The 24,028-nt window shown below is 43.8% G+C and overlaps 1 protein-coding gene across 1 annotated transcript; it reads right to left on the bottom strand.

Annotated features, from left to right (window-relative positions):
* Positions 1–1,373: 1,373 nt before the first annotated feature.
* On the bottom strand, positions 1,374–19,017 carry DENND6B (DENN/MADD domain containing 6B). Its single transcript, XM_010566050.1, has 20 exons — positions 18,985–19,017; positions 18,598–18,636; positions 18,459–18,501; positions 16,980–17,092; positions 15,227–15,307; positions 13,306–13,411; positions 12,675–12,754; positions 12,352–12,414; positions 11,500–11,555; positions 10,762–10,884; positions 10,255–10,350; positions 10,061–10,155; positions 9,423–9,488; positions 8,646–8,710; positions 8,124–8,213; positions 7,155–7,208; positions 6,674–6,783; positions 4,484–4,586; positions 3,535–3,609; positions 1,374–3,185 (listed from the first exon to the last, which is right to left on the bottom strand). Exons 1-20 carry the CDS (start codon positions 19,015–19,017, stop codon positions 3,063–3,065), a joined length of 1,614 nt encoding a protein of 537 aa, XP_010564352.1. The 3' UTR covers positions 1,374–3,062.
* Between the last annotated feature and the right edge of the window lie 5,011 nt (positions 19,018–24,028).

The following is a 24,028-nucleotide window of genomic DNA, read 5'->3' on the forward strand; positions in this document are numbered from 1 at the left end:
GCAGACAATAAAACCCGGTGTTTGCTTTGGCATAATAATGCAAGTCATAAGGCCGCGAGGCTGTGAGCACCCAGGGCTTCCTCCCGTGGGTACCAAGTGAACGCCAGAAGTGTTTGTGGTATGAGCCCTCTCCCACATGGTTGGTGGGAGAGAAAATAATTAGGCTGAAGCTTGCTGGGAGAAACAGGAACAAACCCACTGCTAGGGCTGCCAGGGAGGCAAAGCTTCTGCAAGGAGAAATGGGAGCAAACGGATCGGGGGAGCAGAGAAGTGGAGGAGCACAGCGATGGGGAGGACAAGTTGGGCTGACCTCGGATCCCACTCCAGCAGATTCCCAGAGGAAAGGAAGGGCTGGAAAAGACTAAAGAGGTTGGGGGGGCAGAAAAGAGACAAACCACAAGACTATGAAAACAAGGGTGACCCTCCCCATCTCTTCAGTAGCACCACGTTTCTGTGAAAATACTGTTGGACAAGTGTGGGGCAAGCCCACAGCCAATGCTGCAGGTTGGGCACCATCAGGGCATGCGGCAGCAAGGCCACAATTCCAACCCAGTAAAGGGGAAGGAGACAAACCAGCACCTACAAAGGGTGTTAAAAGCAACAGCAGATAGACAGGATGACAAAAAGCCAAAAATCAATAACCAGGTAGAAAGAGTTGAAGAGTCGGCTCCAGGAGTGCCAGTGTCTCTGGAGAACCAAACCCAGCCAAGGACAAACCCCTCCTGGAAGAAGCGGTGACAGAGCTGGGGGGAAGAGAAAACAGTACACACAACAGCGGCAACCGGCACACGAGCCAAAAGGACTCAACTGGGTACAAAGAGGGGGAAAAGACAGCAGCCTGAAGTGAACCTGAACTCTGAGATGCTCAGTAAGGGGATTTGTCTGCCCAAGCAGCTGGGACTGGCAGCTGGTCCCAAGGCTTCTGACCACAGGACCCTCCACCCCACGCAGTTTTTGCTTTGCAGGCGCCTTGGACGTGCCGCGGGTAGGGCAGAGGGACGCACAGCAGCCAGCAGGTGTGAGTCACCCTTTGCAGGGCCAGGCTTAGTGAACCCTACGGAGAAGTCTGTGAAAGGCGGCAGGAGCCTCTGTGCTGACCGAGAGCCCCGGACAGACGTCTAACGGAGACTGAGAAAACACCACACTGAGGGCCATGAGCGACCAAGCTCAACAGCACCTCTGTAGAGAAACCCCATTCCTAACCGAATAAATCTACTAAGACTCAAAAACAGGACACAGCTTGGCTTAATTTTTTTTTTTAAACTAATATTTTCTACTATACATTAGTGCTTCAGTCCACCACAGTCACTGCAGAGCTATTGCACGGATGCACACATGAACTCTATATACAGAATATACACTGTACAGGCAGGGCTGCCACTAAGGAATATTGTACAGAATTGTTACTACAGGGAGATATGGTATGTCTCCTCGCTTGGCCGCTTCCAGGCTGGAGGTGGTGGGAAACCGAGCAGCCTCCTGCTTGCTGTTCCTGCACTGTCCATGCCTGGCTCTGGAGGAGAAAATGCAGGAAGGGTTCAGCCACCTCTGAGACTCACTGACACCTCCCCAGCCCCCAGGCAGTGCAGCAACAGGCAGAGTCTGCTAGTGAAACAGCACACCTTCCACCTCGTGAGCACAGGGCACTGCCAACAGCTCTGTGCAGGTCTTGGCTGAAATGCCAAAATCTCCTGCTGCGTGCAAAGGTACACTCCGGGGCTTCTTACAGAAGAGGAGCGCATCAGGCTGCCAGACCCATCCAAAAACCCATTCTTAAGGCAAACATTCAGGCCCTGGCTGGACTGGCAGATGGTGAAATGCAGTTACAGTAGCAGCAATCAACCCCAGGGTTACAGCAAATCCATTTCCAAGGCAGCTGGCAGAAAGACTGCGCTCTCGGGCAGAGGGCAACTGCCTCCAAAGCTGATAGCAGAGCCTCAAGTCTTTCCTACATTCAGCCCAGGCTCACACGCACGTCTCTCTCTTTCCCAAGAGGTGAACGGGAGCAGAATGACCGAGCTGGAAGCTGGGTTGTGGTAAGAACAAGTTGCGGTGAGAGCTGGAGGTTGCTCCCCACTGACATCAGCCCAGGGCGAGCACACACCTCTCACAGTGGGACCCACAAAAGGGCCACTCTGTGAGTTCCCCCTTGGCAAGGCTCACACAGGCTGTAAAAATCACATTCTCCAACGTGTTTTATCGGCAAGTGGGCTGACCACATTAGATCTCTCATTGCCCAAGGCAGAGCTCCAGCTCTCTTGTACGTTATTAGAGCACACAAACTTGATTTTTCAAGCAGAATAAATTATATTTGGAGGCCAGCTCCTCTCTGTGGAGCTCCAGTAGCTATTGCCATTCACACAGCACTCCACCATGATCTCTGGAGAGCTCTGTGCCTTGCAGATGCACCAGCCCCTTCTGTTTCTGCCTTGGAGAAAAAACAGCAGCATTCTACATCCAGCAATTAATCCTCCCACTCCCATCACAGCTGAAGCTCTTGCAGGCATGAGTCAGGCTGCTGAATGGGCAGTGACAATTTTTTCACATCATTTGCGTGGGGGGGATGGAGGGGACTAGCATCTCTCTCATTATCTTCAGGAGCTGTCCTGGAAACAACTCCCCCCTACAGGGCTGGTCCCGCTTCTTCCAGGCAGGATGACGGCATTGAAATTTTGAGAGCCTGAGCACTAGACAAAGATGGATGTGTATAGATGGGCAACGCAGGTTTTGCTCAGCCTATCACATGCTGCTGGAAGCCTGGCTGTCACTTTCTGACCTACTAACGGCCACACGGGGAACAGTTTCTCATTTACAGTCCCCTAATCCAGCTCCTCAAAGCAGGACTAGACAGAGAATAGTGCACACAGTTCCCCATTTCTGCTACAGTTCTGACCCACATGCTCACGTGCTCAGGATCATACACAGTTGTAAGCAAGGTCCAGATCAGGTCACGCTGGCTGGATCAGAGAAGAACATTCCTTTCCTAACGCAACTGCAGCTGCCCACAGCTCGGAGCAGGGTGGGAGGGCCCTTCCTTCTCCAACAGAGTCCCTTCACCATGCTCAGTGGTGGTGCAGCACAGTCTGGAGATCCTCTGGCAAGGAGCCGATGATGGTCTCAATATACAGGCCCACCCGCTGCAGAGTTTCCTCCTTCACAGGGAGGTGCTGGCACCTGGCTCTTACCTACAGGGGGAGAGAGGAGAGAGAGAGGAATTTTAAAATAGCTTCAAAGTTCCTCTTTTTGCTTTGCCTTTGGCTGAGCGAACTTCATGTTGTCTCTTTAGTTTGGGGTATGAGACAACAGACAGGAAACTGCCACCTGGGCCTCAGGGAGATGAAAAGAGTCAGAACTTTGAATCCTTTTCTATGCAAACACTAAAGTTTCATGACTGTCCCATTTGCCAGTGCTCCATATCGGGGAGCAAGAACAAAGTTTTCTAAGCAACAAGTGTGATCCATGTCCCTGGTCTCTCCCTGCCACAGAGATACAGACAGAAAGGAATGAGTGCAGTAAGACAGGAGGAAAACTTACCAGCTTCTCACGAAGTTTTAACACCAGGTCTACAATCTCCACTTCAGACTTGTCCTTCATCCAGGCCACAATGTTCTAAAGAGAGAGAACAGCTTTCTTCAGGGACATTTCTTCTTTACAGAAGCTTTTCTCAAAGAGATACCCCTAAGCAAAGCCTGAAACAAAATCGAGGAGGTTTCTCATCCTCTTTCACAACTCTGCTCACAGCACTTAAGCCTAAATGAGCAAGATAGAGCTCTCCCCACTTTTCTGACCATGACAGCATCAAGCTCTTGCCTGCAAGAGAAGAATCAAGGAAAGATGCAGTAATATGCAGGCAGTGCAGGGCTCCCCTCCTCCAGTCAGCACCGTGAATTCTGTGCTGTGCTCAGAATTTAAATCTATTTGCCAGAGTCAGGCCTGTTAAAAAAAGGAGACAGCTTTGGCATTCCCCACACCATGCTCAAGGACCTGCACTGCTGAACAGTGAAGCAAGCGCTGCAGCTGAAGATGCGCCTCGGTAGGCTGCCAGAGCTCCTGGGACTACCCCAGCAGCTGCTCAGTTTAAGAAATTGTACCGGCAGTCATTACTAAAAATCCTACCTATTTTCATTAGGCATTAAGGAAGCCAGCAACAGATGACACTTCCAGTCTGGCACTCTGTTGGCTTGGGAAGGGCCTGATGAATGAAAAATAGTTGATAGAAGCAGCCAGAGCAGGACCTGCACTGGCTAACAAAGTAGGGGAGCTGAGCTGCTCGTGTTCTTGTCCCCCACATGTGCTGTTATTCCTGTGCACTGACAGACGTGAGGCAGAACTGTCATTCCCAAGGGCACAAAGCACTGTCCCCCATCCATCAGTGCAGAATTGAGATGCGTCAATAAGCGTCCAAGGTAGCAGTGCCCTCATCTCCCAGGTTTCAGGCCTGAGAATTCTGGTGTTGGTTTTAATACCTGCAGCTGGAACATACCGCTTCACAGATTGCCTCCAAATGAAGGGCCTCCAGTTTCTGGGTCATCTCCTTGTGCCTCTGACGGTACCAGCCATCAAAGTTGGGGGACTTGAAGAAACGCCTGCAGAAAAAGAGGTGACATTGAGAAGGGGACAGAGGGGAATCCAGAGAAGCATGCTGGCTCTGTTGCACACAGATCCCCCTTCCTACTGCAGCAGATACAGATGTGAGAGGAAAAGACGTTCTGATTCACAGTGTCATTAGGGATGGTAACCGATTATGAGCTAATACGCTCTTTTGGTATCTTGTCTACTCCAGAGGCTCCTCTTCTGTCAGGCATGAACATGATACAGCTGAGCAGCTTTAGCACGTTGTCACTAACAAGGGGGGCAATCCTGCCAGTCTCACACCTTCATTTGCATCAGCTCACACCTCAGCCCACGCAAGCAGCGGTGCTCTTTGCCCTTCTGTAGCCTGATTTTGGCCCACTTTTTCTTTGGAGTTATGATAACTAGGATGGTTCAACATAGGAAGAAATTCAAATTCCTCTGCATTATCTTGCTTAATTCCTCTGCTTTCCTGATATTTAAACCTTTCAACCATTTGCTAGCATGGACCTAAGTCCCATATAATTGGTGATTTACGTCTCTCCTACACAAACAAGGAATCATCTAGGCTATGTCAAAGGATGTGTAATTTACACCTCTCCAGTGCAGTACAGTAATAAACCTCCGTTTTTACTGAGCTATGCAGGAAAATGAACAGGGGGCAGCACAATACCTGTTTTTATCTCAGAGTGTTACAGAACTTTAGATCAAATACAAAATGCGATTGAAAAGCCACTAACTGAAAGACAAGGGTTATGGCAGCAGAAAGGAAAAAGATGAGAAAGTTTAAGATGCCATATAGAGCTGAGTAACGGCCACTTTAGCAGCACATTCTTTGCCACTCTGTCATTAACAGCGGGGATATCTCAGATGCCGTATTTCAGCATTGTCCTCTATTAAGAGTGGCCCACTTAGCATATCTTCAAGCTACTTCCTCAGACTACCTGCAGAGAGCACTTCACCAGCAGAACGCAGTTGATGTTTGTACAGTTTCTTTTTGCAACTTCAAGGACTCTTGCTCATGCACTCTCCACAGCACAGTGGAGTCCTAAACCCAACCAATATCTCAAGATGCTGCTGTGATACACACAGACTTATTTTTTTAATTAAGGGTTTGACTTAGGAACACCAGAAATAGTATATGCACAAAATCTCACACAGTTAAGAACCCCGGAATGTGTAAACTTCTGCATGTACATCAGCTGCCTGCAAACCTCAATCAATTTATTGAAAAATAGTAACGAACAACAAGCTAACCAAGCTAACCAAGATAACCAAAATTAAATCTACCACACCCACACCATGAGGAGTGGAACTGCTTGTTTTCTGCTAAATACATTAAAGCACAAAAAGGTACAAACTTTATCACAACAACAAAACATACTAATCCATGATTATTTTCTCTGCTCAATCCTGGAATTTTTTCCTTTCTCCATATCTGTACATCTCCCATTTTCCTTCCCACAGGGTATCTGATTTCTGGATTTTTCCTACTTACATTGTGATAAGTGTCTTCACCATCCCATTTATAACTAATTATCCTTTATGAAAACTATGGAAAAACTCTCCTGCATGCTCTCTCAAATTCTACCCTGAAGAAACTACATCCTTCTATGTTCTAACAGCACTGCCATCATGCAGTAAAAATGAAATGACCATTGTTCTGAATGCTGTACAAACACATACAACCACTACTGGTTGAAGACCTACAAGTCTTTATACCTCATCTGCCCAGGACCAGACACTGAAGAGAAAGATTCCCTGGAGGACAATAAATGACCTAGCTGATGTCAGAGCCGAGTCCCCTTCTTCTCCAGCAGTGACGACTTAGTTTAAGTTCATGAAGGTGGAGAGTTGACAGCTTCTAAATCCCATGGTATCCATTTAAGAGACTACATAAAACACAGGATTGATTCTGCCCTGCATTTGGTCTTCCTGACCATTATTAGTTAATTGATTCTTCATAGGCATGAGTTTTTCAGGTGATCAGTCTCTGTCCCAAAGCTCCCTTTTTGCTCCCAATTCTAATTCAGCATTTGATGTTCATTATAACTTGCACCAGCTGTTAAGGGGATAAGGCAAGTAATCACCAAAATCCTACCTGTAGAGGCCTAACCAGTCACCCTTAAGTACACAGGTAAGTTGGGGACCAGCATGCTCAAGGGTCTTCATGAAATCTTCCTGTCGGAAAGGACGAATCTGTGGAGGATTCTGCACAACAGAAAGACCATATTACACAGCACCGAAAAGGAACCGGAGGAAAATGAGGTCTATATTTACAATGGAAGAGGCTGCAAAAGGCAGACTCAATGACTATGAGAACAAAAAAAAAAATGCATGAGCATTTAATGAGGCTTGCTAGTAAAATTCAAATTAGATTCACAATAGCTGAACTTACTGCAAAACAGGAAGCATCTGTCCCAATGTTTGTTTCAACTTTTTTTTTTTTAAAGGAGTAATAACCCTCTTGCTTCAATGAGGGAAGTTCACAGAGAGTATAAGTATGTGATCAGCATATGGCATAACTATTCCCAATCCTCTCACTCAAAGGAAAGCAGAAGAGATTGGAAAATTCAACATACCTTCCATGGAGTAATAGCCCTCTGCAGAGGCATGAGACTTGCAATATAATGTTCCTAAGAAGAAATAAAATAAATAAATAAATAAAAGTTACGACAATCAAGGAGCCTCTTGCATGGTCACTGAGGTTAACTGTTTTCTCCAATACATCATAGGCCCAATCAACAGCCTCATACCCTCTCTGTTTTTTTTCCTTCATAGTTGCACTTTACACGAGCCTAAGTGTTCCAGCTTGTTTCCCACCAGGGGCTAGGTCACAAAACTATGCTGCAAGAACCCCAAGCACGCCGTGTGAGAAAAAGTCAGGTGGGATGAAGTTGGCAGGAGGGACTAGAATCTGAGAAGATGTTCTGTCCTCCCATGTACTACCTTCTAAGATGATGTAGAAAAGAAAGTGGAGGAGCCAAACATGGCCAACTGCACGGTCACCAAAAAAGCACCAGCAGCTTTCTAGGGGGACTAGACAGGGAAGGCCTTGAAAGAAAGCATTCGCTAAAATCTGCCATATGGTGGTGATCACCACATGGACATGGCTCAAGTTCTACAGCAAAGCTTCCCAAAGCCAGAAGGAAGCATTTCACACTGGCAATTGGTTTGATTCTAGCATTAGAGGGCAAGAGGAATGTTTTGGGCTCCTGTTCCTTCCCTATATGTCTGCTTTGACTACCTGTTAAAAAGAGCAAATACTTGGCATTAGCATCAAATGACAGGGAACACCTATTCCTACATTGCAGGAAACAAACAACGTTCTGTCTTTACACACAGTGTGCTGAATATCCAACCTGCAGACTTTTATGCTAATTACTGAAATTTCCGTTCAAGAAACATTTAGTTCCTTTCCATGGAATCTATTACAGATGCTCAGGTATGGGTGAATGAAAGAGGGCAAGTGCAAACTTGTCACTCAAATACCTCCTGTTCACCTCCCCTCTCACCTTTACACCACTCTGACAAGTCTCTGCTCAACTCACCAGGGGAATAATGAAACTCTGGGTGAGCTCCAGGAGGTGACGCCTCAAAAGGGCACTTTGGACTTCAGATGGGCGTTTCCGCTGAATCCCCTGCAAGCACAAGCACGGCATTCACAAAGGTGCTATTCTCTATTATGCAGCTAGATGCAGAATTTGCAAACACTGCAGCTACAAGCAACCAGTCCAGAGTAGTCTGGAAAACTGTACCGTTCAAAACACATACTCTCCTTTCTAGTTAAACGTATCACACACATTTCACTACATAGAATCTGTTTTCTCAGACTCTTTTTTTGATAAGGATTGTTCTCACTTAGGTTATCATTAGTGTCAGCATTTAATCCATAACATGAAGTGAAAAATTTTAAAACTGCGATAATAAACATGGCCAAGTATACTTGACTAAATCATCACACACTGTAAAACGTCTGTTCCTTTTGGAAGTTTCGTCTGTTTAAACCCAGGTGTTAGCACAGTTTTCCCATAATGACATACAGGATGTAGGATAGAGTGGAAACTGCTTACCTTTAGCAATCTTTTTATCAGGGTTTTGTCTTTGTGAAGGAATGTTTTATAGGAAGTATAGATTCCTAGAATAAAAAAAACCCCAACAAACCAAAACCAGGAAAAAACCAGAAGTTAGAAACAAATCTTTGCCCATGTATCTAGAGGAGGCACTGTTATACAGTGCAGGGATAATAGAACCAAAATTCCTAGCACAAACCCTGGCAGCTCCACATATGTGTGTGTGTAATTACAAAAATGATAAACAACTGATTACAAAAATTATGAAATTGCTAATGCAGCCCGTACTCACAGCAGGATTAAAGGAGGCTGAACTATCTCAAGGACCTTCTCATGCTAAGCTTACGGTGAGGTAATTTACTGGAGTCAGCTTATGGCTAGGCCTGAGATGAACATTAAGTTAAGTGAAAGATAGCTCTATCTACGTAAGCGAGTTCCTTTGACTTCCATCCCATCTAAAAAGCAGGTATGATACATAAAATAAACCCAAGAAAATTAGAAGCTGTTCTCCCAGCAATAAAATAATTAGTTCAATTAATTTATATTGGTATTTTCAATCTCAGAACAAAGATGTACAGGTTTTCTGTATTAGATGGGAAATGCCACTACTGTGTAGCGGATCAAGTGTGAGAAGATGATAACGTGTAAGAAGATGGTAACATCGAAATGTCCATTCGTGGAGATGCAATGAGTAACGTATGCAATGTACACATGCCTGCAAAATCCCCCATGTGGAAGGGTAAACAAAATTAAACAATGTCTGACAAAAGGACTTACCTGGTTTCGTATCTAGAGTTTTTAGTTTAGCTAGCTTCTTCACCTTAACTTGCTTGGGCAGGTCTCCTGTGGAAAGACATCAAATGACTAGTTCAGCCTCTGAATCTACCATCACAGCCACAGCACGCACATGAGAGACCTCACACTTGAGAACATTCAGTCCTACACTTGTAAATCATATCCTCCCTTAACTCCACCCTCACGTAAGCCTTCTCATCTGCTAACTTTCCTGCTAAAATTTTGGAACAGGTATGTGTTAAGGAGGCATTGCAAAAAACCCCACTCCTCAACCTAGAGGTTTTCTTGGCTTCATAGATTATTAATAATCAGAGTCTCTCTCTCTCTCCACCGTGCTCTCCTTCTCTATGCAATTGTCTCTTTGCTGCCCCGTAAGGACTTCTCCTTTTCTTAATGCTTCAGAAAAAAAACACAGCAGGTTATCCTCTCAACAATTTGTCTTCACCATTGTTTGTGCTCATTCTACACATCAACTGAGTCAGAGTCTAGATTTCCCTTTGGTTTCTCAGCTTTCACAGGAATGAATATGTGTAAAACAATGGCTAGCACTGCAACTGTCAACTCACTGTTAGCCTCTAACAAGGTCTACCTGCACAACAGCACTTTGGTTCCACCCTTACCTGACATTCTGAGCTCCCCAACCCGAAGAATGTGTGGCCAGTGCTGGAGAGTTTTGATAAAGAAAGGGTTTGTGACTCCCACAACAATGTTTGGTCTAGAAAGAGGGAAAAAAAAGCAGAACAATGCTAACCTCAGGGTTTCCTTCACACACAGACAGTGGCAAGTGGGTAGCAAGGGCCTACTGGCTACTTACGGAGCTTGTGTCCTGGTGGTATACTCTTTAAATTCACTGTCGTGGATAGTAAAATAGGGGCGGTAGTCACAACAGTACCTCAGAGGAGCAAGGCAGCTGTAACAATAGACAGAATAGTTGCCATATAAACTTCAGAGAGGAGGAGTGTGTCTTTACATCAGGTTTATGTCCTAGAGCAGTGTTTTGTCCTGCCAGAGGTAACACTTTGGAGGAGTTCCAGATTTTGGTTGTTTTTTTTTTTGCTAAAGCAGAGTTCAAAAGCTGGGGAGACAAAGTTCCTCACGACTATGAACCATAAGGTCTCCCAATACGGGAGATTCACTTGTACTCTTCTCTACCATTGGTGGAATATGAGCAAGACTCTCTTGCTACACTATTTGTCTTACATGCTTTCATAGGAAAACTAAATCTAACACAATTGACTTGGCAGAAGGGGGGATCTGAAAGAGAAAAACTGACAGAATTTATTACTATAGTTGCCTGTATCTCAGAATTTGAGGGCATTACCTGGTAAGTGCCAGAACCATTTCTGAAGAAACTGTAGGGGATGGTGCCATTACAACAATCGGCTCTCCTAGTAACATCAGCTCCCACAACATCTGGATATGAATTAACACTGGCTGGAAACACCTGTTAGTGAAAGGAAGAAAGAGGTTAGAAATGCAGTTCAGGAAAGACCAGACACAGTTACTCCATATAAGCCTACCCAGATGTGCTTCTATCTGGGAATTTGAAATCTAGGATTGACTTTTAGTATTCCACAACAGAATGCCATGTGTCTTTACACATGCCGTTGTTCAACCATTTTATACACGTTTAAAGGAAATGCTTTAAGCAATGTAAAGCAACCTGCTGATCATACTGCTCTCAGTACGTCTTTTCATCTAAGCAAAGTAAAATGCATGTGGATTACAGCAGATGTATGTCTATTAGAATAGCACCTATAATGCTGAAAAGTTTGGTTCAGGCACACAATGTGTATGCTTCAGAGCTTAAGCTGATCACCAGCTGAGGCCAAGGGAAGAAACCCTCCTCCAACCAGGATACGAGGGGTAGTTTTAAGGGCAGTGCACACAGGTTTAAACACTGCACAAGCCCTGCAAGCCCAGTATTCTAAATGACACTCTGCAAAGCAGTAATTTTTGATTCCTTGCTTGACATCTTCACTATACCTACAATTCATAGGATACTATGAGCAGGAAAAGCAGATGGAAAGAAGAGTGTTGCAGGGATGGTGGCTCTCACCTGAAGAGATCCAGTTCATGAATACTGGGGAGAACCAGTGGGGCTGGTAACAGATTCTAAATGAGGAAGAAAAAAAAAATAAAAAAAAAAAAAAGCAAACCCGAAACTGTTAGTAAATGGAAGCATCCTGACTGAAATGCCATCTAAACTGACCACACAAATCACAAAGTAGCTCCCTCTACAATAAGCACAAAAAGAAGAGAACAAGGTTAACGCTTAGAGATATGAGCCGGGAACAGATCTGCATCGAGCACTCAAGGTCCAAATGAATTTCCTTTGCTAGAAGATAGCCAAGAATCCCTTCTTTTCAAGATGTGAAAGACTTCCTGTGTCTGATCCTTTATTTTCTAGAGTTTCTGCTGGTGCAAGGCTTAAGACACAGAGACAATAAGGGCTGGTAATATGGGTACCAAAAGTTGTGAAATATGACAACATTATTCAAAGAAGGGAAAAGATGAAATGAACAAGAATAAAAATCAAAGCTGAATAAAAGCAGTAAAGACGCTCAGACAGCAAATACTGCAAAACAACAGAGAAAAGTAAGGTAGGGTCTCATGGAGACCTACCTATACATGAATTCCCAGGAAAGGCAAGGTGAACAAAAACTGTGAGAACAACACACATACGTAACCTGAAGCGCACAAATTCTGTGCAGAGAATCCTGTTTTGAAAGACACAGGCAAGAAAGCGCACAGTTTGAACCAGACAGGTAGCTTAAACCACATTCATCCCAGGCCAAAGTGGTTTCAAATAAGATAAGGCTGAAAGGGTTCCAGTTCTTCTCCACCCTCCTTACTTAGTAGTCTAGATTCTGCCCATCACTGGCTTGTGTCATGCCACACTTCATCTCACCTCTTGATTGAACTGCTTCACTGGGCTTGATCCTGGTTTATCCACCCTTGATGGGATTCTCACCTAGATTACAAATAAGATCAGACAGATTATCCAGGGAGATGGAATCAGGTAGGATGCACACACACTTTGCTTGCTTTCCTACCAACCATCCATGTAAGAAAGCCTCCTCAATTATCAATTCTAATAGTACAGAAGTTAGGAATAAAGGGAAAGAATCTAGAGTAAAGAGCAATTTCAACATCCAGAAGAAAAGGGATACATGTTCCACTTCCCAGTGTGCCTCAGCCTGCTGCTGAGTACAGATCATCAGCAACAAGTACCTGAATGACAACTCCCATCACTGGAAGGTTCAGAGTCTGTCCTGGCACAGGAGGCGGCCACTGATCAATCTCATTGCACACTGCAGGGACACAGGTAAAGAAAAAAGTTTAATCTGAAGGTCAATACGGCTAATTCAGCTGGTCCTATGAGTTCTGCCAATTTAATCATCACTCATTCCTAGTTCACGTGTCCCCCTAGCTAGTTGCAGACAAACACTATATCAAATAATTGTGCAAGTTTAGGTCAGACACCAGACTTACATCTGCACCACTGTTTCCAGTGCAGGCCCAGCAGCACTATACTGTTGATAAATCATGATTAAGTTGAATAGCGCAATAAAGATCTAGACAGAGATGTAGCATTAGCAGTTTTTTCCTCTCTCTGGGAATACATTGTATGTAAAACTGACAGCATCATCTATTAAGGTTGTCAGACATTTCCCATTAATGCATCCTTTACAGCTGTTTATAATTTTGACAAGCCAACCACTTGGATGAAAGTTTTTCCCGGCTGGAATTTGTTCCAGAATGAACTAATTTGGAACATTTTAGCTGTCTTTCAAGAACTTCCTGATAAAACCTCAGAAAGATTTCACTATACAAACCCTCCCTCCTCGATCTGACTGCTCACCTGCCTCCAGGCATGGCTCCAGCTTGTCAAAGTATTCCGGAGCAATCAGCTGCAGCAATGATTGGAACAAGTTCACATATGGAAGGCGTGACACCAGCACCAAAGACTGAAAAAAGTTACATTTAGGAGTCAGAGACCCCCTGACATGATCATTTCGAGCACTGCATATACTTATACTGCCTACTAGAGGGCTACACTTAAAAAACAACATCAAAACCATAGAAGACCTCAAAAGCAGCACTTTTACTGGTGGGATTCTTGCCAGCTACCTAGTCACTGAGCCTTCAGGCTTTGAAAGACCCTGGGTATCCACACAGGCAAGGAGTTCTTTGTTTAATGAATAAGCTCAGCTGGCAGGTTCTACCAGGGAGCCACTGCAACTAAGAGGGATGAGATTGTGACCTAGCAAAAGATCAACTGGAAGAAAAATAAAAATAAACTGCTGATAGGTTCCAAGCTACCAAAACAACTGTTTCAGACAGAGAAGTGCAAAGGAGCAGACCACTGAAACTGAAATTAGGTAGATAAGCAAACTAAAGGAATTCTGAGGAAGGACAAAGTAACTTGAAATAATGATGATTTGTTTCCAGCAATGCCTTTTTTGCTGTTGTTTTGGCTTCTTCCTAATGCTTCTTTGCAAAATATACCACTATTTTTTTACAACTTTTCCAATTCAGACCCACTGAGGGTTTTCATTATTATGCTGATTATTCTCTTACTCTAATCATTAATGAATACATTAATTAGGATCCAGTGAAAATTTCTGCAGTAGTCATTTAAACCTCCTTTCCAACCCCAAACTTTGCCATTTGAAATAAAAAAAAACAACCATCCAAGCATGACAATATAGTTCACTAAGGAATTCAATGTGCCCACTACTTTTCTAAGTCTAACCAAAGAGCAAGGGCATTAGCCTGTTATAAATATCTGTTCATCAGGTCTCCATGTTGTCCAGTTTCTCTAATCCTCCAACTTTTTGAGTGATCAATCTACTGCTTTAGTGGAGACGAAGAAACTAATTTTTGTATTGGCATGTCTCTTTGAAAGAAACTCCACGTCACTGCCTAGAGGTGGAGGAGATAAAAGCACAGCAGGCCAAGTAACTGCTGGGACAGAATGCTGTCCCCATCTTCCAGCAAGTTACCAGACTGATCTACTATGAAGCAGTGCTCTTTGAAGAGCAGATGTTCAAAGTTCATTTGAGAGGATGGCATTTTATCTTTTATGTGAAAAAACACTACTGAAAGAGTAATTCCATGGACCCATGGAGAAAAATGGATCTTCAGATGGAAGTAAAAAATTTTCCTTCTCCAGAAGAAGCCTGAAATTCCACTCTCTTTCAGGCAGTGATGATAACTATCTGTGTGAAAAATACAAAGCACTTTGCATATTTATGCTGAAATAAACATGCAGTTTATATTATTTTTCCAAGTGTCTGTGTCAAAGAAATTTATGATAAGAGACAAGGTTGGTGAGGTACCAGCAGTGTCACTGCTGCTAGTTAGAAGCAATCAGCCCAGCAGGAAATCCATTCCCAGATGGCTATGAGGGAGAAGAAAGATTAAAGCAATAATAAGAGTAGTGTTAAGGTATAACTAGCGCAGACTGCAATAATGAAGTATATCCTCTCACTATCTGCAACGCTAGAGTACATACTGAAGCAAATGTTCGAGTACTTTAGGATCTCATGATTCAGACAGCAGGTCACTGCTCATGTGATTAACGCACCATGGCAACCACATCCAGGTTTGTTTGGAATTACACTTTCCACATATTCCTGTTCTCTGTGACCTTTGCTGTTTCCTGCAGAAACACTGTGGGTGTCACGTAGGAAGTGGTGCTATTTTACAGCTATGGATAGGTGCCTTTTTACAGCTACGTACCAGTTGAGAGTAGCAAGCTATCTGGTTTCAGTACTCACCTTCTGAAAATAACCTCTCTTCATCGAGCTGTCCTTGACTTGCCTGAAGTATACATAACCAAAATAATGAGCTGACTCCCGCTGCCAGAGAGACCAACAATGCTGTTAGTGAGAAAACGATTCTTGCTATCACCAAACTCCCTCCAGCCACTGACCAAACAACATACCTCACTCCTGCTATGATACAATTACAGCACTCCCTCCTATTTACCAAAGTTATCCATGCTCAGCTATCTGGGAGAGTTTACCAAATGCGAAGATAGAGAGGATACAAAACAGCTAATTCACAAAAAAATTACAGCCTCCATGTAGCACCTTTCACTACCCCCTTTCTGCAGCACCTTCAGGGCCATCATCTAAAGGGTTAAGTGAGGTTTCCACTAATAGGACCAGCTGAGCCAACCCACTGAACTCATCCTGCCATCCCCTGCTGCCACTGATGTGCTGACTGTCAGTTTTCTTCGCTAGCCAGAGGATAATATATTGTTGAGGAAGGAATACATCATCTTCTGAGAGGAGGAAAGATCCTCCACCATACCGGTTGCATTCCTCTTTAGTCAGGCATTTAAGGCAGTACCAGTCAAACTTTGCTCAGGATGAAGCACAAAGCTGAATGATGCTTCCTTCATAGCATCCATGAAAACTAACAGATTTAATACAAATCCCCAGTGATCATTTCAAACATGCTATGCCTTCTAAGTTCCCACAGACATCAAGGAGGAAGCATAGTTATCAGTGCTGAACACAAAGACCATCCTTAATATCATTTTTCAAAGCCCCACAGGCCCCACAGTTTAAGGCTCTTCCCAAATATTATTTTTCCACAACAGAATCCAGTACTTCGGCAGTTTTACTTCCCTTACTTCTTTAAAGCTAGGTGAATCTGTGAGGCAGTGTCTGATTGCTACAAAGCAGTAAAAATGTATGCAAGCTAAAAAATCTTTAGACCAGAATTTAGGAAAAGAAATCCTCCTACTCCCTCTCAGACCACTAATCCATTTCTGGATTGCATATCACAAAAGCATATCACAAGAAGATTGCAGAAGTGTTAAAAAGGCACATGCACAGGAAGCGTCATCTCAAAGGAGAAAGCAGAAGAGGACAAGTTGATCTGGTGGCCATCTGCTCAATTAAAAGAAGCAACAGTGCTCAGCACATCCCTTCTCTGCATGAAATGGACAGACAGTTCACTGATGGAAAACCACAACTAACAGACACTCCTGATATTAGTGCTTGAGTATGGTTAAACCAGCCTGCATATAGCAAGCCAAAGTGTGAATCTGTGGCACGCCAATTATTCCGGCTGTTTTTATATACATAGATCCTGCAACAAATGAAAACAGCTGCCATCCCTCAACAAAAGAGGCAAACATCTAATTTACCACAGACAAGGATATTCTTGCCTTGCCTCACAATAACATGCTCAGGTAGCCATGCACTCTTGTTGGATGTCACCTGTGGGCCACTGTTTATCTTTTCGCTGTAGCTAGACACAAACACTTCTCTAATCTGGGGTCCCCCTGATTCAGTTCCATCTCTCAGAGTAGCTGGGATTCTCAACACGGCCCTCTATGAGTATTAATGTGGAAGTAAGTCCCTGTGCTGAAAGCCTTCTCCTTTTCTGACTATTCCCATGGCCAGAGAAAATGAGTATTTTATGCACAGAAAACAAGTGAAAGTATATTTGGCTTTTAATCCAGTAAGACTACTGTTTGCTTAGCAGGTATAAGTAGTGCACTGAAATGCAACTGACCTGCAGTGTTAGGGGTGCTTCTCTATTGTACTCGCCATCATCCTCATAATGAGTGGTCCTCTGGCCCCCAGACTGACGAAGGCGGAAGCTAAATTGAGTATCCCCCAGGCCACCTGAGACAGAGAAGACCATAAATGCTCAGGAAGAGGTTTCAGTAGAGAGAAAGCTGGAAATTGGTTAAATCCGAAATGCTGACATAAACAGGGATGCTGATTTACAGGGAACTCCAAAACTGAAAATGGAGAGGAACAGCATAAAGAAATGCCCCAAACCCGGTGCAAGACAGGAAGAACACACAGCTGAACACAAGAACTGGTATCATTAAGCTAAACCTTGCCAGGCCATGGCTGCAAAACTTACAGACATTGGCCAGTACCATCAATCCTGAGTAGCTGCAGCCACCATTTCTTATCCACCCTACTGAAAAACCTACAAACAGCCTTAATCCAAGACCACACAAACACTGATTTTAACAACAATCCCCTGCACAATCATTCTAGCAAATGACCTAGACAAGCAGCACAGCCAGGCACCTCCCAGGTCACACTATACTGCTCACTCCCCACCAAGCATCCTTTGTACAGCAGAAGAAAAAAAAGCATAAAGTCTTCAGGAGTTTTCATCAGTTGGAGGGGCAGAAGGAGCAGGGCTGAGTATGCACAAAGAGGTCAGTTATGAGCAAAGAGTTAAACACACTAAGCTCACTGCACAAAACACAAGGCTAAACAGACTAAGGTGCTACAATAGGGTGAGAGGACATACTCCCTTCCCACTGTTTGCAGGTGCTATGCTCCAAAGAAGGGTAAAAACTGTTGCATGTGTTACGAAGATATTACTATCAGTAAATAATTTACCTTAATAAAATGGACATTTGGCCGAGTGTTCACCAAACTCTGAGAACCTAGTGAAAGTACATCCTTAAAAACATTTAAAAATAAACCGGGCAAAGCTGTAGAAAACTAACAGTCAGGAACCAGTCTTAAAGAAACAGGTACTAGGATGAATTAAGATGTTTATTTCTTATTGCCACCTTTCTGATTTATAAATACAAGCTTTGGGAATACTTCTGCTGTGAAAGCATCCTCTCCCCATCTATTTCTCTTCACTGAGCACTTGAGTCACAAACACAGAAATGCTGACAGTCGACAGCTGCAAACCTCAGGGAACCTACCCTCCGTGACTATTTTTTATATTTTATTGCATGGGTGAAGCATGAGTGCGCAAGCTTATCAAGAAATCGTCCTGTCACCCACTAGATCACAGATTCTATATCCAGAGAGCAATCAAAATGACAAGAAGCCTCTTTGTTCAGACCTAAGGGCTGGGCGCTCCTTGATGTCACAGTTCTAGGAGATACAGCCCATCAGTCTCTGCTGCATTAGAGGCGATGACTCACTCTTTCCATCATGAACCCATTTCTTTCATAACGGCAATGAACCATCCTGCAGGCTGCAGGCAAGGCCAACAGATGCTACCTACCTGAGTAGGAGTCTGGGAAGGACAAGTAGCAGATACTAGTTTTCTGCAACAAACAAAAACACACAGTAAGAAAACCTCCATCATTGCTGCTCAGCATCTTTAAAACCAGGGAAAAAGAAAGAAAAAAAATAGTTATTACCTCTTTCTCTGTTAGCCTAAAGTCATAAGGATATACCAACTGCAAAAGAGACAAGAGCCAATAAGTCACTCACTCAGTTCCCCCCCCCGACTTCTACACAGATCTATAAACATTGCTTCCATACAGTAAGTGCCTTATTTTTCCCAAAGTAATATATCCTGCAAGAAGGTACATCTACCCATTTAAAATTTGTCAATAGCCCGCTGCACTGAACCTGTCGCAGAATCGGTATTTATTCCAGTAGATTTGGAGACCAACCAAATGGCTTATATTTTACTTAGATTTTAACTTGAGAGTTGACAGCTCGGTGAACAAACAGCTCCACAGCCCCGTTGCTAACTTCTCTGTATTGATTCCTGCTAAAAAGTCACAATTCACTAAACCCACCAAATATTCTGAAGGAGTAAGGAAGGCTGGCATCATGAGCTGCTGAGAGGTAAAAACAGATCTCACAGCAATGAAACGAGAAGACAGACAGTAGGGACAGACTAAGAATGGCTTTAAAAATGAAGCTATGCATACATACGATGAGGTATGGAAAGAAGAGCCACTAGAGGATGGCACAGAGAGCGTTAACAGCCATGACTGGGTAACAACCTTTGCAGCAGCATTCTGCAAAGATACAGGCAGGGCAAGACTACTGTCCTCAAGGGCAGAGGAAAGGATGTAGCAATAATCAAGAGTGAGACAATGATAGTCTGGACAAAGGTTCTAGCTGTATGAAGAGATTAGAAAACAATATAACCTATGTACACTAAACAACACAAAGTCTGGTGTTAGACACAGACTTGGGTATATATCCTAGCCTCCAGGGTGAAAACACTTATTTAACAGTCCTGAGTGACTGACCAGCTAGAGATGCTGTTCATAGTGACCGAAAAGCAGAAAATGGGCAGCAAGAGAAGTTTGAGGAGATTTGGAGCTCTGGCTTAGCCTCCCTGATTTGATCTGTTGTTAGAAAGACAAGCCAAGGTTTATTTTGTACAGAAAGAGGTGGGTCTGGCACAGGCTTGAAGATTCATGCTTTGTCAGCATACCAGTGACAGCTGAATTGTGTTACACCCAATTTATCATCAAGCATTTCAGATAAGAGAGATTGTCAAGAATTTTAAAGCATCTAGTTAAAGACTCTAGCTTTGCAGCTGAACTATGTAAATGCTGATAACACTGTTTCTGCATTTACTGTAACCCAATAAAAGAGAACTCTGTGCAAGACTTCTCAGGTGAGGGCCGAGGGCAGAACTGCAAGCAAGATCCACTACAGAAACAATCCCACTGAGAAGTGAGAAATGACACAGCTACAGCAATAATGAGTTTCACACGTCACTGGGCAGAGGACAGAAACCAAAGTACTTACAAATCTGTAGAAGTAATCTATACAGCTACTATAGCACTTACTGATCAGGAAATGGCAGAAATTGCAGGTGGCTTTGCATAAGGGCATGAGAAAGAAACTAGCACTGAATGACTTGAAAAATGGAGATCTGCTCATCAGACTTCTGCAGCTCCCGGGCAGTAACTTTGCTTCAGGTCAGTGTGCGAGTCATCTGGTACTCAAATCAGGAGCTCTCTTCAGTGCTTGACTCTCTTTACAAGTCTATAAATAGCAAGGGTGGCACCATGCCAGAGTGCTGGAAGTTCACTGAGCGAGCTTGCTTTGCTTTGACAATTCCCCACTGATTCCTTGGCAAGGTCATCTAATCAGATTCAGAGAGTGAGCCAAATTAACAATTAAAAATTACGCTGATTAGCCTTCAGTTAAAGCTTCTCTGAAAGACAAAAGCTACGAAAATACAGGAGCAAAATTATCACATCCAAGCTACAGCGATGAGGCAGCACATTAAGGCATGACTAGAGAATGAAGACTTTTTAGACACCGAAGCATAAAGGGATGCATTACAACTACGCCACAGGAGAAGACACACTTCTCTGCTTGCTATATTTTTGCATTAGGCAACTGAATAAATTCCTGTGGTTATGACTAATTTAATGATCATACAAACATTTATTTTGTTAATAATGGATAGAACAGGAACAGAGACCTGGACATCTGATGCTGATTCATCAAGAAGCTCAGGAATCTCACAGCATCGTGCTTTCTGCAACGTTTGCTGATGATCTAAACTGAAGTTCAAGAGTCAAGACAGACTTCTAATTCTCCTGCTGCCTTTCCTGTGGGGTCTTTCCGCAAGTAAATCTGACCAGAAGTGGATACTGATGGCTCCTAGCTGCTTTGTGGGTCCAAGTTTCAGATACGCTAAGCATATGTTTCACTTGGAGATGTGTGCTCAGCATTTTTGGGGGCGGGGGAGAAAAAAAATCAGGCTTACATGCTTCTGTCTGAGCATAGAAGCACTGTCAGACCCCAAAATTCATGCTTTTGGAAAATGGGCCTTATCTTCTGCATCTTTGCTTCCCCTTCAGTTTAACAGTCTGACATGTACTTCTATGTTTGGGGCGGGGGGGTGAATCACTAAATATTTACAGGGTTAAAAACCCAAGGTAAAATAGTAAGAATCCTAGTCACTAGAACTTTTCGAAAGCAAAAAGACAGTAAAGAAAAAGGAAATTTTTATTTGTGAAAGTCCCTGAATATCTCAGAAGTAGCCCCAAAGGGCTTAAATTATATCATAACTGGTGACATAGCTCTCTCTCCCATCAATACCGAATTAACAAGCATGGAGGTGACACATGTTGTTGAAAACAGATCCTTGCACTAAAGCTTTGCTGTTGACATCGGCAAGGGTGCCAAGTACTCTGCTGCTGTCATAGCAACACGGAGAACATCCCAGAAAATGACTTCTGGCGACTCCAAAGTAACCCAGCTTCACAAAGTGCCTGTGTTTGGAAAAGCTCGGGGAGGGAGGAGCCAGTGCTGTTGTGAAAAGGGATATTTCAGAGCCATGGGGACAAATTTTCAGCATTTCTATGACAGTGGCACCAGAGAAGTCAGAGCCTTTGCAGAGTCGGAGGGCAAACGGCTGGTAGGGAGGGCTGCTCCTGCAGGACACAGACTGCTAGCCAGAGAGGATCATCTCAGAAACGTGTCTTCTTTTTCCCTGGTATTTCTGCTGTCCGTAGTTGACTATTTGAAGAAATGTGAATTGGTCGATGAGTCAGAAACAGTAATTATACCTAATTTCAGCATTAACCTGTGTTTTCCTTTGAAACACCTTTTCTACTGTATATTTAAATAGCAGCAGAGTCAGCAGTCACTGAATTTCAGGCTGACGGTGTATCTACACTGTGAGACGACTGCACAGAACACAAGTCATGCAATATTCAGAAACCTGAGCAGACCCTAAACAAGCTCTTGGCTGCGAAGTTGTAGCCACAGAGCCTACCCCATTCCAGGGGTAATTTTGCCTCTCTAATCAGTGTCACTGAAGGACAGACAACACATGCTAATCAGGCTTCAACAATGTGGCTTCCACATAGCTTTGGGCAGCAAGGGAAGAAAAGAGATGTTTTATTTGGAAAGAATTCTATACTCAGCAAAAAGTATTCTTCAGGACAGCATGACAGGATCTCAGCACAGAAACACTGGCTGAGACAGGCCTGCTCCTAAAGCAGAACTGCAGGGGACTTCCTAAGGTTGGACTACACTTGGGATGTCTGCATCTTCACACACTGTTTTACAGAGATGATGGAAAAGTATGGTGCAACATCCAGAACGGGAGGTTTCCCTTCCTTCTGACTCACTTTGCTGCGAGCGTGTGAGGTAGCACAAGTTACTCCAAGTATTTGTAGCCTGTCACTCTGTGTAATCCTTGGGTGCGTGAGCAGCCTCTGTGCATAAATCACTCTTTAGAGGGATATACATACATCCACAAAACCACAGAGAGCTCTGTCAAGATCTAATCTCAGTCAGTTACACTGATCTGGTAATGTCTATGGCAAAGTTCCCGTGCAAACTTAGCCAGGACTGAAGTCCCACAGGGCTGGGTGCCGCAGTCGCATTTTTTTTAACCCAGAAACTTGCAGTCGAGAGCCCAAATCATAAAACTCCCTCTTCTCCACTGCAGAAATCAGCCTGCTTAGAGACAAGCTGCAGGGTCTGGACCCAACCTAAAACAACCAAGGCAACAGATGGAAACAGGGAATAAGCAGGAAGATAACAACACCATTTGACTACTGGCAATAGTGATATTTATACTTTTTCAAAATTTTGAAATAATTTTACTTGGAATTCCCCCGTAACACAGTAACAGCTTGAGCTTTTTTATTTTCCCAACCCCATCAAGAATGGAACGCAGGATCTTTATCACACAGCCTCTCCTCTGCCTGGCTTCCTTTCTGGGCGTCTTACAATGCAGACCTCTGTTCCTTGCCCAAACCCTTCACTCGGAGACAGAAATCCGCAACGGACAACCAAAGGAAAAGTGACGGTGGGATTGTGGCATCACTCAGTCCAGATGCCGAGACGTTCCCAGTCTTCTTGGTCATTTATGCCACATGAGAAACATTTTCCCATCAATACTTATATAGGCAAGGGAGGAAAAGAGAGGAAAGGAAGAAGAAGAATACCTTTCCAGGGATTAACAGACTGTATTCTGCATACCCCAATCACAAAGTCCCCTCCTTATAATGCTAGACAGGTAATAAAGCTGGTAAGAAAGCACTTTTGTAGCTACATATTAAAACACACCTATGAAGCATTAAATTGTAAATGCTAATTATTATCCCAGTATTCATATCCTTTCCAGGGTATATCAGTCCTGGTTTTGCAGGAAAGATTATAGAGCATGTGAAACTTAGGTCTACAGCAGATTTTTTTTAATTTATTTTCAGGCTGCATGGAAAGAAACATAATCAAGTATTTAAGAAAACAGAGCAGCAATAGGCTAACTTGATCTCTACCACTTTCCATTCCCTTCAGAAGCTTCAGCATGACTTAAAAATGGAAAGTCTCAATTCTCTGAAAAACTGCGTTAACCTCCTTACATCAAGGAAAAGTGAGGAGTAGTTCCATCACACAACAAATATAAAGGAATTTGAGATAATGCCTTGGGTTCAGAATAATCCAGACATACCTGGTCCCCTTATGTTGCGTTTTCTTAGAATACCAACCAGCTTTTGCCTTCAGTCACATTACGAGCCTTAGGTATCTAACTCCCTTCAAATCCTCTTTCAGAGGCAAACAGTGCAATCTTCTGGGCAATAGGGAAAAACTGTTCCAGCCCTTTCACTCCCAACTCACCCTCCCTGGCCCCCCAATAACCCCCACAGGCATACCAGACCTCCTGGGAAGCCTCTGACACCTCAGCTCCTCAGGCTGACAGAGCCGTCTCAACACCCCATTATCTCCCCATCGCTCCCCCACTTCCCACCCAGCTCCCCACCCCTTCCCCACACACCCACCTCGGCCCCTCCTTAGCGCCTGCTGACCCCACTCATCACACCTGTATTTCTGAGCGACATTCACCCCTAC

Source organism: Haliaeetus leucocephalus, unplaced genomic scaffold, assembly GCF_000737465.1.
Source record: "Haliaeetus leucocephalus isolate CR32 unplaced genomic scaffold, Haliaeetus_leucocephalus-4.0 Scaffold202, whole genome shotgun sequence".
Classification (NCBI taxonomy): domain Eukaryota; kingdom Metazoa; phylum Chordata; class Aves; order Accipitriformes; family Accipitridae; genus Haliaeetus; species Haliaeetus leucocephalus.

Coding starts and splice junctions, on each gene's coding strand:
- DENND6B (XM_010566050.1), bottom strand. CDS start 19,017: ATGCCAGCCTTCCTTACTCCTTCAGAATATTTG. Junction 10,885..11,499: donor CATGAACTGGATCTCTTCAG/GTGAGAGCCACC, acceptor TTTCACTAACAG/GTGTTTCCAGCCAGTGTTAA. Junction 9,489..10,060: donor TGGGGAGCTCAGAATGTCAG/GTAAGGGTGGAA, acceptor GTCTTTCCACAG/GAGACCTGCCCAAGCAAGTT.